The 17,234-nt window shown below is 40.1% G+C and overlaps 1 protein-coding gene across 1 annotated transcript in view; it reads left to right on the top strand.

Moving 5' to 3' along the window:
- GPC4 (glypican 4) overlaps positions 1-15,021 on the top strand; it is a 125,869-nt gene extending 110,848 nt beyond the window's left edge. The window contains exons 4-9 of the mRNA XM_002763281.5: positions 4,533-4,698; positions 9,806-9,936; positions 10,038-10,184; positions 11,099-11,235; positions 12,179-12,354; positions 12,452-15,021. Coding sequence (XP_002763327.3) covers positions 4,533-4,698; positions 9,806-9,936; positions 10,038-10,184; positions 11,099-11,235; positions 12,179-12,354; positions 12,452-12,654 — 960 coding nt within the window. The 3' untranslated portion in view covers positions 12,655-15,021. The remainder of the gene's footprint in view (positions 1-4,532; positions 4,699-9,805; positions 9,937-10,037; positions 10,185-11,098; positions 11,236-12,178; positions 12,355-12,451) is intronic.
- Positions 15,022-17,234: the final 2,213 nt, after the last annotated feature.

Here is a 17,234-nt window from a genome sequence, read left to right as displayed (position 1 = left end):
TATCTGTGAAATGAGATGATACTACTCACGTTGTATGATTATTTTGAGGACTGAATGAGTTAATACATGTAGAGAACTTAGAACAGAACCTGGCACATACTAAATATTGTGTTTGTATCATAGAAACTAATAAAATCCAGTAAAATCTATCAGTAGTAACTCTCTCATAGGACAGAAAAATTTTCTCTTGAGTCTTGACGTCAAAACCCTCATGACCATGAAACCATAAAAGCGAAATAAGCATTTTCTTTAAGAGATCATTAAATCATTCCTTTTGTTTAAAGGAGGAAGGCGAGGAGTGTATAGTTTTTCTTTTCCCATTTTTTATGTGATTTTAAGAAATAACTATTAAATCACTAAGAGAGGTCTGAAAAATGTGACTTCCATAAAAAACAGTCATAACTCCTACCCCAGCTTTTACCCTGGCCCCAACGATTCTGCAACTTACTAATATCTAGGCTCATCCAACCCTTCTAAATAAAAGAAAAGAAAAAACGTATCAAATGTTAGTCAGCAGCTGTGTCCCAAGGTAGAAATCAAATTGAATAATTTAAGTGGCACAGCATGTCATGCCATGGAGAATAAATATATAACTGAGGATTAAAGGAAGACCTCTTTGTTAATCCCTGTGTGGCATGATCTACTGCTTGGTTCTGGGTCTTGCGGAGTAAACCTACTTCAGCAAATACATTTTTGAAGACTCAAAAGAAGTAATTGATTTTGAGGGTTACCAGGGAGTAGAATGTGAATGAACTTGAATTTCTATTCAAAACGAATAAAGCCCCAGAACAAAGTCTGATTTAGTCCACTGTTATATTTGCCAAAGGGTGAAAGGTTTGCCCCTAATAGTGTGGAGAGACCATTGCGAGCTTATGAGAGAGCCCCCAGCAGTGCCTGGTATATCACTATGTGACAGTAAGTGCTGCCACTGGATCCAGGAGATCTTGGACTTTCACCAGAAGCTCCATGAGAGAGCTTAAATTGAAGTTGCAGATTGAACATGCCAAATCTGAAAATTTAAGATTCAAAATGCTCTAAATCAGAAACTTTTGAACACACCACCATGATGCTTAAACGCTCATTGGAGTACTTCAGGTTTTGGGTGTTTGGTTTAGGGATGCTCAAACCAGTAAGTAGAATGCAAATATCACAAAATAAAAAAAAAAAAAAAAAGAAATCCCAAACACTTCTTGTTCCAAGCATTTTTGATATCAGCTACTCAACATCTGCCATATACTGTGTAGCTTTTTCTTACCTGCTGGTGGCACATTTTTGGCTCTTACACCAACTTACATTGCTTCTTACTAAGATGCCCTTAAGACTCCAAAGGAGAGGCAGCCATTTTATTTACCCACTAGGGTAGTCCAGAGTCCTTGGTACTCTGGGCCCACCATTGTGAGCCTGGGCAGGTCAGCAAGGGTGGGGTCCAAAGGCCTGGGAATTACTAGCATTATTGCTGTTTTTTCTAGGGGGATGAGACTTTGCAGGGAAACCTGCTGCTGTAGGTCTCATGACTGTTTTTAAACTCTTCCCTTTATGTTAGGCCTCATCCCACTCCAACAGATTTGGTTCCCAGATTCTGAATTCCTTTAGTGTGAAATAGTACATGGTAGTCTGACTAGTGATTATGAGACAAAAGACAATTTTTTTTTCTAAGTTTGATATTTTATGTGTCCTTTCTCTTTCCATTTTTTAAAATAATGTCTTCATCTCTCTTTTCAGTTCTGGTATTATTTAGTGTTTTCATAGCATGGTATAGCTGAGTTCCTTGTGATCATTTTTAGTAGTTACACAAGAAATCATGTACAGAGCATGAGCCAGCACTTAGCCAAATAATGAAATGGAAGAACTCTGCCAAACCCAGCATCATAATTTCCCCTAATAAAACTCTACTGTGTCATCTACTGTGTCACTTAATTTGGTCTCTTTTTAAAACTTGAGCCTCTACCAGCCTATTTTAGGGAAGGGTACTACAAGGTCTATTGCATAAATGATTTGACTTCCAATTGAGCTAAGAATACAGTGAGCCACTTCCTAGAGTTATTTTTAAAAGAATGAGAAAGGACTTCTTTGGAAAAAAAAAAAAAAGTGTTTTCTGAATATAACTATCTTGGGTCTAAATTTTTTGCTCATTTCCTTAAGTCCTGTATCACTTTGGAATTGCTTCGTATTTTGTAGAACAGGTTTTGTATTCTAATATAGAAATTCTTAACTTGCCTTGCTACCTAAATTCAAATGCATTCCAGAATAATCCCTGGTACATAGTAGGTGCTCAGTAACTATTTGGTGACCCCTTAGCTTTCTACATTTCTTCTTACTAGGACATTGTCTCCTCTTAAGCATAATATTCAACAAATGTCACGGGCTATTCTGTGATTTTTCATTTCATACTCGCTGGCATACATTTTGCCTCTTTAAAATCTAGCCGTTTTGCAGTCTCATCAATGTGGAACCAAACTAAAACTAAAGTAGAAATTAACTAGTGCCTAAGATTAGAGTTTCCTGTCATCTGGCAGGGAAACGTGATACACCTGGGAAATCTTTTCATCAGAAATGCTTGATAAGGTATAGTACTGGAACCCACTGTTGTGAGGTGACTGTTAGCCAGTTGCTTAATCACTTTGGCTTTGGCTTTGGCTTTCTTGTCTATCAAATGTGAGAGCAACATTCAGTGATCTCTCAAGTCGCTTCCAACTCAAAGACTTCTATGATCCTATGCTTCTCAGGCCACCTTCCCCTCCAGTCCTGTCTGCTCCCTTATAAAAGGAGACTGGGACATGTAGGGAAGTTACCAATCTGTGACTTTAAAGGAATAAACTTTTAGCTGTCCAGCAAATCTAGGTATCCAGAAAAGGCCATTCCTCCAGGGTATATCGGTTAGCCACAATTTTACTGTACATTAATACATACTTAGAAAAACTAATTTACTGCTTAGGAAAACATTTGGGAATGGTTAAAACTGTGGAGAAATCTTAATTCTTGGTAGGGAATGTTGACTTTAGTGTATACAATTACCATTTTGTTGTTACACATATTTTCCCCCCTTTTAGGCTAGAGCCTTCTTTGGGATGAGGGGGATGGGTGTACACCTGTGTCACATAGGAGCCTGACTGTTAATTTGTTCTCCTGACACTACTAATCCCTTGTTCCTGTTCCTAAGGGCACTGTTGATAAGTGTCATCCAAAGTAACACTCCAGAGCAGGTGAAGTACATTGTCAGGCTGCCCTGCATCCCAGCATCTGTTCCCTGTGGTGGTATCTGCCTCCAAAAGTCTATGTTTGCAGAACTGGTGGACTCATACAAAGGAATGCACTAATCATCTCATACTCCAAACACGGAGGGTGGGACAGAGAATGAGGAGACATGAACTTTTAATTAGCTGCTAGAATGCAATACCTAGCCCCAGTCCTTTCTAAGCATTGAGAAAAACAAGTGACCAGATGGAATTAGCTCTTCTATACCCCAAATAATTCGACCTTATAAAACTAGATGAAATGAAGTCCCATTTCTCTGGAGAGGATGGCCAGCCCAATCTGACTTGAGTAATGTTTCCATCTTTGTTCCTTTCCTTCCTCACAAACTTCCAGTTACAGCCCTGTGTGTCCTGCCATATGGTGTCCCAGTTTCTGCCTGATATTTAAGCCCCTCTAAATTCTGGCTACACACATACTCCTGCACACCTGACCTTATTTCCCATAATTCCCCAACCTTGTTCTGAGATGCAGTGATACGTCCTGTACTCTCCTACAGGTTTTGTTCATTTCATTGTCCTTACTCAGGATGCTTTCCCTTTGTTTGACCACTTAGGTCTAGCCCCTTTCTTAAAAATGTAATCAAAGCCCCAACTCTTCCATTGAGTGTTCCCCTAACACTCTGTGCTTTAGTACTCCGAAGCCTTGGAAAGCCCCCCAGGTTTAAGATTACTCATATTCTGTAGAATATATGAACTTTGCCTCCTGCATAGCTCTTGGCACAGAACAGAAGACATCCTAGGTACCCTTCTAAACCTTGACTGGGGGTTAGGTTTCAAAGGACAGCCTTGTAGTCAATGTGGTTCAGAAGAAGATGTGATTCTGTGCCAGTCTGGCAAAGACAAACACTGATGGTTGAGGCTATAGCAGGGTGTGCATGGTGGGCACATGATGGTAGCCTCCTCCACTGCATTTCATGGCTCACCCTGGATACTTATTTGTAAAAGGATTTTGAGATAATTGAGCAATTTATGTGTGGGAGGTACAGAGACTCCAGGAGGGAAGGGGGTGGGGGACAAATGGGTGTTTACAGGGTGGGAGATGTGTCCACCTTGATTGTTTCGGGTCATGTGATGTTCATCTCCCCCTCCCCTGTCCCAGTGTGTGTCTGATATCTAATCTACCTCTTCAGGAGGCAGTTCCGGCCTACTAATTATGATCAATCACAACTCATACTTCAGCTCATGGCCAAGCCTTCAGTGTCAACAGGATAGAAACAATTTCTCTCTCTATTTTAGCCCTACCACTACTGTCTTTTTTTTTTTCTTTTCGGATATTAGGTAAACCCCACAGCCCAGTGTACCCACGCTCTGTTGAAGATGATCTACTGCTCCCACTGCCAGGGTCTCGTGACAGTGAAGCCATGTTACAACTACTGCTCAAACATCATGAGAGGCTGTTTGGCCAACCAAGGGGATCTCGATTTTGAATGGAACAATTTCATAGGTGAGCAAGTGATTAACATGTTTGTGTTGCTGGAGATAGCTGAGCTTCCAGTTACAAGGAATGTTGTAATTGGCAGCTGTGAAATTTGTTTGTTTTAGTGTTATTTAGTGTTTGTCAGAATCCTGACTATGCTCAACTACTTTGAGTATAGTAAAAACATTACTACATGTAAACGTCCCCTTGAACTAATGGTGACATTTCTGAAGGTAATAGATACAGTGGCTGCCAGGTTTTAATAACAGGAGAATGCCTATTTCTCAGAGACAGGGTCTCTTTCTGTCACCTAGGCTGGAGTATGGCAACACAGTCATAGCTCTCTGTAACGTTAAACTCCTGGGTTCAAGCGATCCTCCTGCCCTCAGCCTCCAAAAGCCCTGGGATTATAGGCATGAGCCATTAGTCCCCAAGAAAGTGCCTTTTTAGATTTTCCCCCTGAAGGTCTGTTGTGGTTATCATTAGAGGCTTGTATCCATGTGAATGCTGGAGGACAGTCCTCATGGAGTTGGGAAAGTGGCTTTTAAAATGTTGTATCTGTTACACTGCAATCAAATCTTCTGCAACCCTGCCAGATATGCATTTGTTACTTGGATCAGGTGAAATCTGATTGAGAAATTTAGGGATTCTGTTTCTGTACATGATTTAGCAATAGTAGTCTGCTCTGGTGAGAGTGGAAGGAGTTTTGCTCCGAGAATTTAAGACATATGTATTCCTGCATATATCTTCCACCTAGAAAACCATTCTTGGAACCCAGACAGCAGTGTAAATGAAGTGGCCAATTGTCGAGAGGGTTAGTTATGATTTTTGGGAAAGGACAAATTAAGGAGAATTTAAATGTCCAGTTGTCAATTACCTTGATGCCTGAACCAACAGTGGCCAGTGTTGAAGTTCCTTGTGCTGAGTAGTAGGACTGCACACACATATTAACAGCTCACAAAATAAACTCACATTTACCCCACCCCAGTCACCTCTGCATAATTGCCGAATTTGAGTGTCTTCATAAGCACCTATTTTTCACTTATTTGTCCAAATCATGGGAACATGCATGCAATTTGCTGGCTTGTATTTTTTTTCTTTTTTTTTTCTTTTTGGCGGGGGAGGGGTGTTAAGGTTGGGGAATGCTTTTTAGTCTGTGTGAGACCTAATTACCATATTAACTCCGTTTGAAAGTGCATCAATAAATTGGCTCCAACAGATTCTTAAGAACACTGACACAGGGGGAAAAAGAGATGTGAATATTAAGCACTTCGGCACCATTGTAGCCTAAATAGCTCAAAGCTAGAAGACCTGAAAAAATCTTCTACGCACAGAAAAGCAGAATCTCATGAAAGGGAGGGCATAAGACCAGCAAAGACACACAGGCCAAATGGCACATCATGCCCAGAATGAAGCCATGGGAGAAATTGTGACTTCAAAATATTTCTCATGGAAGTAAAAACCCATAGAATTTACAGATCTAAAGTTGCTGTTTTTTCTCTGTCTATATCTGTAACCCCCCATTCATCCCCACACCCAAATGTCAAGTTTGCAGTTCACCTTTGCTAAATTGATTTTTTGAAGAAAGTTGGTGATTCTTTTCAGTTTCACCATACATACTATTAGTACACTGTTTCTCCAGGCAAAAGAGCAGAATTTGCCATATGGTACAAAAAATGTAACAGTTATCAAGTTTGGCTAACTTTACTACAGACACATTGGGAATGGAGTGGGGAAGGGCATGGCCCTTGCCATCATTTTGACATTCCAACGTATCTAGCAGCAACTATAACTAAACTCATATTCCTGTATTAAAATACAAATGCTCCTACGTATTTTTCCTAGAGTATAAAGGTCCATATCAAATCAAAACCACACTCTGGCTTTCTTAATTGATGTTTGAAATCAGTTACTCTAAAACAAAGAGGACTTAAGTTGCTGTTGTTGGTTCTTGTACATTTTTAAAATTATGCTTGTCATCTTTGAAGAAACAAAGTCAAACCCAAGTAGAAGTTGATAGGATTTCTGAATTGATTTTTTTCCTAGTTATTTTAAATGATAACTTTTTGGAGGAATGAGGTATACAACTGTATCTGAACTTTGCTTTTAATGGGTATACTATTCTTTATTTCTAATAACCAGATAGAAAAGACCAGGAGTAATAGACATTGTTAATCTCCAGTGCTTTTTCATGAATTTTTCACAAGGGTTTAATTAATCTGCTTTGTGGTTGTAGAATTCAGTCCCAATTTACATGCCTCTGCTGTAAATTCTTTTTTATTTCTTGTCTTTTTTTTTTTCCTCTTTGCAAGGAAATTTTCTTTCCCCTTTAAATGACTGCAGCTAATGAACAGTCAAGGGCTTTTTTCCCCCTTCTTTAAATCAGATCTTGGGGTTAAGTCAGGAAATTGCCTTTTGTTCTTCCAGTCAGGTCACAAGGCTAAAGATGTGGGTTTCTGATTATTGGCGGCACGATGCAAAAGGAATCACTTTCTCTAGTGAGAAGGGGATGCTTTGTTGCTGGGGGTGTGGGGAGCAACCCAGTGCCAGTGTCTTGAACACTGAAATCATGCAGTTGGACTAGACCCTTTAAGAGACGAAGGATGAACCAATTTTCCAAATCTGTCTTCCTGTTGCCAATGCCCTTCCTCTCCTCTCTTAGCTGCATTTGTGCATGGCCATGAATTGAGACAGTCTTGAAGTCTTGTCAACCTTTTATCACGATGGATCCAAATAGTTAAAACACCTTGGAACTTGGTTTTATAAGAGGCTGGTTTATATGAAACCTTCATTTGGAAAAATAAACCAAATACCTCCCTTGCCCCCACCAACAACAAAAGTCAGTTTCTGGAGAATCATAAATTATGCTAAGGTGCAACTTGTTCTCCATCACATACTGTAGCTGTGTTAACACTCATTTGACTCAGAGCCAACCCTATTAACGTCACAGGTTGCTGCCAGTGGGAATTTAGTATTGGGATTGCTGGCGGGGATACCAGCCAGGTCCTGGCAGGAGGTAGGAGCCAGTCGGATATCCCGCAAGCAAGGGCCCCTGCGTCTCATATCAGCCAGAAGAAAACCCAAACTCCAAACCAATCATCTTTGGCTTTCTCTTGAGGCTTCTTATTAGGGCTGGCTGCTGTTACAGAAGAGCCAATTGATAGCCAATCATGATTTCCTCCAGGGGTTAGAGGCAGCTTTGGCTCCTGGGCTGCAGACTGCAGGCAGAATGCTCTTCAGTCGCATTCTTCAACTGTGCAACATGCAACGCCATGGCACCGGCCCCAACAAAGGCCCAGCTTCCCCCTCCATTCCCAGGCCCTTGTGTATAGCCGGCTGGCTCAGAGTTTACAAAGACGCCAAACAGCCAGAAGAATTGGGGTTTATGTTTCCTTTCAGTCTTCGCAAACACATTACTGATCTGGCCATTCCTCACCACTAGGGGAATGAGGAGTTACAAAATGCACTGGGTCTTGTTGTTGATGTTGTTGTTGTTGTTGTAATTTAAACATCTCCATTTTAGATGTTTATTATCTGTCTATTCATAATATTTTCACTTGGAGCAGGTGATTTCTTCTCAGCTTACAAAGGAATGTATTTTCTGTACATGGCAGCCCTGATGATTTGACAATGATGAACACATCTAAGTTGTGCCCCACTTGTTTACAAAAGTCTCCTTTTGCTAGCACATCAAAAGCATTTTTTTCTCCTAGTATACTCGTACGTTCATGCGTTTAGCCCTTTCTTAGAGGTGAGAACCATCACTTGATTGGTGCTTACCACAATGCAATCTGAAACTTCATTTGTTATTAACAGTTTTAAAAATTGCATTTCATGGAAATCTGTTTGTGGTTTGTGACATTGGAATTGTAGTTTAGAGAAATGACCCCGTGCATTAGAATGTTGTGTAGCGTTTGTTCTAGGTTGAAGGTGAAACATTGATGACCAGATTTGGTTTCATTGATATACTGCTGCCTGTGCTCCTTTCCAGTAGAAAGTTTAGGTGGAAACTCAGCCTTGGGCTGCAGTGGTGTTCTTTGGGAGGGACACAGTCTTCTGGAAACTAGCCCTTCTTTCTAGTAGCCATCCTTGTACAACCTGAAGGTGATAGATAATGTGGGTCTAACTCATTTTTTGCCATGTACTAAGCACTAGAGTGTAAAGGGGGGATAAGCAAGTTTAAAAGTTCACTGTCATTAATGAAGCATCCTTTTTGTCATTTGCTGTTTTCATTTCCAAGTTCTTCTAGTTTTGTACAACAGGTGGCAGGCAAAATTACTGAGCCTCATAATCCTAAGAAACATGTATGGCAAGAAAACAAAGACAATGTGTTTTATTGAAGTGATTCAATGCTTACTGGAAAATGCTAGGCTACTCCAAAGTCTAAAAGTAACTTGCAGGAGAATTGGTGAGATATATACTGTGAGCCCACTCATTTTGTGTACTGTGTCTTGTGTTATCTTTTCACTTGGGGAAAAAAGGAGGTACATGCTTTAAGATAAATCGAGACCCTTGTATTTGAAATGAAAAGTTTTTCTTAGTACAAAAATTGCATTATTCAAAGTTTCATTATTTGAAAAGTCATTAGAATTCCTAGGAATCCTTTCATTTATATTTTACAATGGTACACTCAAGGATCTGAGGCGTTTTATTTTTATAAATGAAAGAAAAGAATTACTATGCCAGCATCTTAACTGATTTATGTTTTTGACTCTTGTAAATTTAATCTGAAATGAAAAGATCTTAGGGAAGTCTCTGGGAGAACTGGCATGTCATTTTGCCTCCAGCCTTAGGTTTGTCATCTGGGAGCTAACTAAGACCCTTACATTAACGGTGGCTGACACACAAATGGTCAGTATGGAGGAAGGTTCCTGATTGGGTTTCCTTGCTGTAGAACTAAGCCTTCATCTGGCCATTTCACACTTTAGAGAACTAGTAGTGATACATAGTGACTAAATGCAGTTTGGTGTAAAGGAAATAGATATAAAAACAAGAATCATTATGATGCATGTTTTACTTCCCCTGCCCCCATGCAGGAAACAGACAGGAACAAAATAATCAGACTGATTTACCCAAGGCCAAACTAATGATTGACTTTTTATGCTATATTGTTTTTCCCCAAACCTTATATTAGATGCTATGCTGATGGTGGCAGAGAGGCTAGAGGGTCCTTTCAACATTGAATCAGTCATGGATCCCATCGATGTGAAGATTTCTGATGCTATTATGAACATGCAGGATAATAGTGTTCAAGTGTCTCAGAAGGTAATGAAGGCAGGATGCTGGAAAGGGGAGCTGGAGATACCCCCCACCCCACTGCCTTGGGATGTGACTTCCTTGACGTGACCACATTTACTCCAATGCAGGTTTTCCAGGGATGTGGACCCCCCAAGCCCCTCCCAGCTGGACGGGTTTCTCGTTCCATCTCTGAAAGTGCCTTCAGTGCTCGCTTCCGACCACACCACCCCGAGGAACGCCCAACCACAGCAGCCGGCACTAGTTTGGACCGACTGGTGAGCATTTTGGCAGGAAGGGCCGTGTTTGATGACAAAGAACTGAAAACTTGCTCAAAATGATTTTTTAGCTGGAAGACTGACAAGTGTGGGTCTTTCAGATGTCACTTTTTGAGCAATTAGGACGTGGATGTCAGTCAATCTGCCTGTCCCATTTTCTAGCTCAGAAAGTTCCTGGGTAGTGAAGGAGTTGTGATGTAGTAAGTCTTGTCTCAAAACTTCTCTTTAGATTCACTGTGCATTTACTGAACATCTATTATGTGCCCATCGCTGTGTTAGGCACAGAGAAGCTTAGAGAAATAAGGCAGGTCCTTGTTCTCAAAGGGCATCAACAAGGAGGCAAAGAGGGAGAAGTAGATGTTCCAGGCTTATTAACATAAAATGATGTTTAGTAAATGCTGAGGTGGGAGAAGAGTGAATAACTGTAGGCAAATTGCTTTATCCACAGTAATATGCTACAGAAATGTAATTAAGTATTCCTATAGTGGTAGGAACACAGAAGAGGGAGCCTGAGGAGACAGGGAAGACAGGGATGGAAAGAGTGATAGCAGCTATCTTTCCCAGAGTGCATAATATAAGAGCTTGATCCTGACTCTAAAAGCCTTGGGAGAAGAGACCGCATCTTATCTTTGTGCCTACAGGGCATGGAACCTGGTAGGCCTCAGATAGTACTTACAATGAAGTTGAGTGGATTGGGGGGTCTAGGCCACTCCTTCGGAGCTTGCATTTCAACTATTCATTTGAGTGGTTTTGTACTTCTAAGATAGAAATTGGAGCTACATCTTCCTCTTCTAACTAAAGTTGAAAATGAATAGCATATCACTCTGGAGATACTTTGGAAATGGTCAGAAGGCATTTGTAGATAGTTTTGTCTTGTCTTACGATGATCTTTTTTTGTTGTTTCTCATAATTAGGTTACTGATGTCAAGGAGAAACTGAAACAGGCCAAGAAATTCTGGTCCTCCCTTCCGAGCAATGTTTGCAATGATGAAAGGATGGCTGCAGGAAACAGCAATGAGGATGACTGCTGGAACGGGAAAGGCAAAAGCAGGTTAGTGTCTGTTGAATGGATTTGCAGTTTCTCCTTTCCTAGATGCCTGGGTGACCTTGGTTCTTTCAATTGTCAACCAAGGCATCAGGAAGCAATTCGCAGTAGGTAGCAACAACATGGAAGGCTTCTAGGGGTTCTTCAGAACTGGCTTTGCACTAGGATTGTTGAGAAGGCACCCAGCTACTTACGAAGAGTGCTGAGTCCAAAGTTTGACAGTAGTTATAGTCTAGTATTAGGGCCGTTCCGATAGTATCATTATTTTAACAATATTTAATGTCTGTGGCTCTTTGCCCAGTGGCCTAGCCTCATAAAGTACCAGTTCTCAAAGGTCCTATTCTCTGACTTGATGCCCTTTGTCCCTTCCTTAGACACTCAGTCAACTTAGAGAAGTACCTATACTTCTTTACTTCAACCCACCAACCTCCTCAAAAGCGATAGGTTTCCTTCTTTCCTTTTATTATCTATCTATCTATCTATCTATCTATCTATCTATCTATCTATCTATCTATCTATTTTGGACACGGAGTCTCACCATCACCCAGGCTGCTGGAATGCAGTGGCGCAACCTCTGCCTCCTGGGTTCAAGCAATTCTCCTGCCTCAGCCTCCTGAGTACCTGGGATTACAGTCACACACCACCACACCAAGCTCATTTCTACATTTTTTTCTAGAGACAGGTTTCACTATATTGACCAGGTTGGTCCGACCTCAAGTGATCCACCCACCTTAGCCTCCAAAAGTGCTGGGATAACTTTCAAGAAGGTTTCCATCAAAATGGAGAAACGAGACATCCACAGGAACAGGAAAGATTACAGTTCAATAGGAATTGAAGAACTTCCATCTAGTTTTGCTTAGTGGAAATACTAGAATCTAGCAGAAATATTTGGTAATACTCTTGCTTTTTGCTTTACAAGTCATCTTACTGGGGTCATTTGACATTCCAGGTACCTGTTTGCAGTGACAGGAAATGGATTAGCCAACCAGGGCAACAACCCAGAGGTCCAGGTTGATACCAGCAAACCAGACATACTGATCCTTCGTCAAATCATGGCTCTTCGGGTGATGACCAGCAAGATGAAGAATGCATACAATGGGAACGACGTGGATTTCTTTGATATCAGTAAGCATTTGCCGTTCAAAAGTACAAATTGCTCTTGTATGCATTCTGGTGAGAATAAGTGGAATGAAATCTCTATTCCGTCTTTTTTTTTAACTAGGTGATGAAAGTAGTGGAGAAGGAAGTGGAAGTGGCTGTGAGTATCAGCAGTGCCCTTCGGAGTTTGACTACAATGCCACTGACCACTCTGGGAAGAGTGCCAATGAGAAAGCCGACAGTGCTGGTGTCCGTCCTGGGACACAGGCCTACCTCCTCACTGTCTTCTGCATCTTGTTTCTGGTTATGCAGAGAGAGTGGAGATAATTCTCAAACCCTGAGAAAAAGTGTTCACCATCAAAAAGTTAAAAGGCACCAGTTACCACTTTTCTACCATCCTAGTGACTTTGCTTTTTAAATGAATGGACAACAATGTACAGTTTTTACTATGTGGCCACTGGTTTAAGAAATGCTGACTTTGTTTTTTCATTCAGTTTTGGGAGGAAAAGGGACTGTACATTGAGTTGGTTCTTGCTCCCTCAAACCATGTTAAACGTGGCTAACAGTGTAGGTACAGAACAATAGTTAGTGTGCATTTGTGATTTTATCACTCTGTTGTTTGTTTGTTTGTTTCTCATTTCGTTTTGGGTTTTTTTTTTTCCAACTATGATCTCGCCTTGTTTCTTACAAGCAAACCAGGGTCCTTTCTTGGCATGTAACATGTACGTATTTCTGAAATATTAAATAGCTGTACAGAAGCAGGTTTTATTTATCATGTTATCTTATTAAAAGAAAAAGCCCAACTAGCAGTAACATTTCCATTTCTCCCTGTTATTTTAGTTGCCTTATCTGGAGAGACGTGGAGGTGATTTCGGTTTTTTTTTAATTGTTATTAAGTTAGGAGAGAATGTGAGGGCACAAGCAGGCTTCTGAGCCACTTGTCAGATTGTATTCAAAGGATCAGTCCAAGAAGAAGGTTATATGTACTTCATTTATACCTGGTAATTGGAAGAGACTGCAGACTACTGCTTTGAATGAGTTGAATTACATAAGCTAAGATTACTATAGGTTCATTTCTTGAACCCACTTATACTTAAAATGTAACCCATTTAGAAAAAGATTCTAGATATCATCCCCCTTGAAAGATAGAAGGCATTCAGGATATCCCAGTTACCACATGTTCACACTTGGGTTTGGGGGTGTTTTTAAAACCAGGCAGGTTAGCTAGTCCACCGTGTGCTAGTTTTCATGTTCACATTGACTCTGAATTAATATCCCAATGGCAGCAGTAAGTGACTTACAATCTCATTTGATCCCCCTTGTTAGAGTGGTTCAGATTTCAAACCCACCTCTGTACAGGGAGCTGTCTGGGAGCTAGCCAGAACTAAGGTACAGCCTGGGCTCAGGGAATAACTGTCAACACTTGGGCAAAGTTTTTGTCTGTGCATGTATATCTGCATTTGTTTTGGGAACCCAGTATTTGTTTTAAGAGAGTATAAGGTGTCTCGTTTGAGTCTTTTTCTCACCCAGCCCCCCTGTTATCAGTAAAACAAAGGAATTGCCATGGTTCACTGCAATGTTTATCCATCCAAGGTATCAGCCAAGGAGCCCACTTAGGGGAGAATTAGGTGTCCCGATTTTTGTATGTGTTATTTTTCTTGGGGGGTGGGGTGGGGTGGGAGTAGGTAGAGCTGAGAAGACTACATCTTAGCAGTGACCTTTAGCCACGTGGGTGAACTGGCAAAGGCCATGGCCATATCTGTTGTCCCAGGCCAAAGACTAACAACTGCCTTGGCCCCTTGGGAACCCCTGCCTTGTGTCCTTACCAAATGATAGCTCATAAAACTCTGAGAATGTAACAAATCACTTTCAAAGGAGTTCCCAGAAGTCTTCAGAAAGACTGAAATTCTGCAAGTCTCTTCCTGCTTTAGACAGCCATTAAGATCCCAACTGATTTTACTGAACCCACAAAGAGGTTGTTTGTGTTATTGTTCAATTTCAGTTGTAAGAGTAATTCTCTATTTTTATATTGAAACATAATTACTTGATAGCTCAGGGTCTACATTTCATTCAACTTTTTACACCAAATTCTGCAGAGTGGTCAAAATGGAATATTGGGGGCTGTTGTAAACAGAGGCTTAATTTTATTAGAAGTAGTCAGTTATTTATTAAAGCATGATGTTAATAAAATAGGCATATTCTGGCTGGTTCGTATAAGTGGTTTTTTTTTTTTAAACGAATCACAGAAGACATAAAATTGAAAAGGCACTCCATTTATATATGAGGAAAAATAGATTGTAAATAGCTACGGGGCCTTGTGAGAACTTGGAAAATGTGCTGATACTTAGTAACTACCTCAGTTGTGAGGAATTTCCTTTTTAGCTTAGACTGCTATTACTTTTACTTGGTAGAAATGAATCTGGTCTCCAAAATATGGCTCAGAGAGTTATCCCCATAGACCTTGTTAGATTGTTTTTAATTTAAAACCTTGAACTCTGCCCAGCTGTTTTCTTTCAGTCAGGTTCTCTAAACCAGTAACATTTTCCTAATTAAATATTCTTGAAGGTTCTTCTGGACTCTTACTGAATTGTTTTCTTTCTTTGCATTTTTTCCTGTTACTCTTTTATTATTTAAATTGTCTCTTGCTTTTGAACTTGAACTATGAAATAAACAAATCATAGATTTTTCCATTCAGGTCTGACTGGATAACTCTTGGCTTCTAACCAGCTGGCAAGCTCACACTCACTCCCTAAAAAAAGAAGAAAGGCAAGTTGAATATTTTAAAACCTTAGGAGTTTGGACTATGTGGTAGAATAAAAGCCTTGTTAGGAGAAGACCTGACTTTTCCAAAGTTAACAGCATGTGAAGGGCTTGGTTACAAACTCATTTATAAATTATTTTTCTTTGAAACACATCACCTACTCTGTACCTTAAAGAAACATTTTACAACTCTTAGATTTATATTTTATTTCAAACATCATAACTAGCACCTGTTATTTTCATTAAAAGACACTGCAAAGAATTGACGTAAATTTCTAGAGTTTAATTACTGAGTGTTCAAAACCTAACTGTTCTCATGAAGTAAAAATTGTCATTTGTGATTACAGAATCAAAAATAGGTATGAATGGTGCTACACAAACTTCTGCTCGCCCTTTGTTAGCAGAATCTATTTATTTACATGGCTAAAGGGTAGATATCTATTTACATAGCTAAAAGGTAGTAAGTTATTAGGTTGGTGCAAAAGTAATTGCGGTTTTTGCCATTATTTTCAATGGCAAAATACGGTTATCTACTAGACGAGGGTGTGTGTGTGTGTGTGTGTGTGTGTGTGTGTATGCACACACATGTAATGTTACTGCAAAGCCAAATAGAACTTTCTACCTTTTTTCAAACAACAACAAAGTACTCACAAATCTCTTCTGACTTTGAACTTCATGGGAAAAAAATGTAACTGCATGCCATGGTACACTTCACAAATTCAGTTTCTGCTTTTCAACTCCTAAAATTTTTCTAAAATTCCCTTTTATGCATGTGGAAAATATCTGAGACATGACATTTGGTAACAGCAATTCTAGTCCATCAATGAGCCACATGCCAAATAATATTTACTTGTCTACTTAGTTTTTAATTAGGTAATATATTGACAGGGTTTAAAACCCAGAACATATATCAAGAGACTGAGTGAATTTTCCTCCCATTCCTGCTTCCATCTGCCAAGTTGTCCCCACAACCCAAGTAAGCTCTTACTAGTTACTTGTATATGTCTTCTTTCAAAGTTTCTTGATGCATGTGCAAGCTAATATAAATAGAAGTTTACCCTTTTTTGTCATATAAAATGTAGCATTTTGTTTTGTTTTTTTGAGACGAAGTCTCCCTGGTCCCCCAGGCTGGAGTGCAGTAGCACAATCTCAGCTCATGGCAACCTCCACTTCCTGGCTCAAGTGATCCTCCCACCTCAGCCTTGTGAGTAGCTGGGATTGCAGGTGTGCGTCACCACACCCAGCTAATTTTGTATTTTTAGTAGAGACAGGGTTTTGTCATATTGGCTAGGCTGGTTTCGAACTCCTGGGCTCAAGTGATCCTCCCACTTCGGCCTCCCAAAGTGCTGGAATTATAGGCATGAGCCACCATGCCCAGCTAAAACATAACATTTTATGCTTATAGTGTCCAATTTAGTTTATTTTTAATTTTTTTTTAAAAATTAAACTTTTAAGTTCTGGGATACATGTGCAGAACATGCAGGCTTGCTACATAGGTATACATGTGCTATGATGGTTTGCTGCACCCATCAACCCATCATCTATATTACGTATTTCTCCTAACGCTATCCCTCCCCTAGCCCCTCACCTTCAGACAGGTCCTAGTGTGTGATGTTCCCCTTCCTGTGTCCATGTGTTCTCATTGTTCAACTCCCACTTTTGAGTGAGAACATGTGGTGTTTAGTTTTCTGTTTTGGTGTTAGTTTCCTGAGAAGGATAGTTTCTGGCTTCAGCCATGTCCCTGCAAAGGACATGAACTCATTCTTTTTTATGGCTGCATAGTATTCCACGCTGTATATGTGCCACATTTTCTTTATCCAGTCTATCACTGATAGACACTTGGGTTGATTCCAAGTCTTTGCTATTGTAAACAGTGCTGCAATAAACATACGTGTGCATGTGTCTTTACAGTAGAATGATTTATAAATCCTTAGGATATATACCCAGTAATGGGATTGCTGGGTCAAATTGTATTTCTGCTTCTAGATCCTTGAGGAATCACTGCACTGTCTTCCACAATAATTGAACGAATTTACACTCCCACCACCAGGGTAAAAGTGTTCCTTTTTCTCCACAGCCTCTCCAACGTCTTGTTTCCTGATGTCCTATTTCTTTTAGGTTAGTTTTTTGAATATTGAGAATAGGAG

The sequence above is a fragment of the Callithrix jacchus genome, chromosome X, assembly GCF_049354715.1.
Source record: "Callithrix jacchus isolate 240 chromosome X, calJac240_pri, whole genome shotgun sequence".
In the NCBI taxonomy this organism is placed as follows: domain Eukaryota; kingdom Metazoa; phylum Chordata; class Mammalia; order Primates; family Cebidae; genus Callithrix; species Callithrix jacchus.
This window is presented reverse-complemented; position numbering and strand designations above follow the sequence as displayed.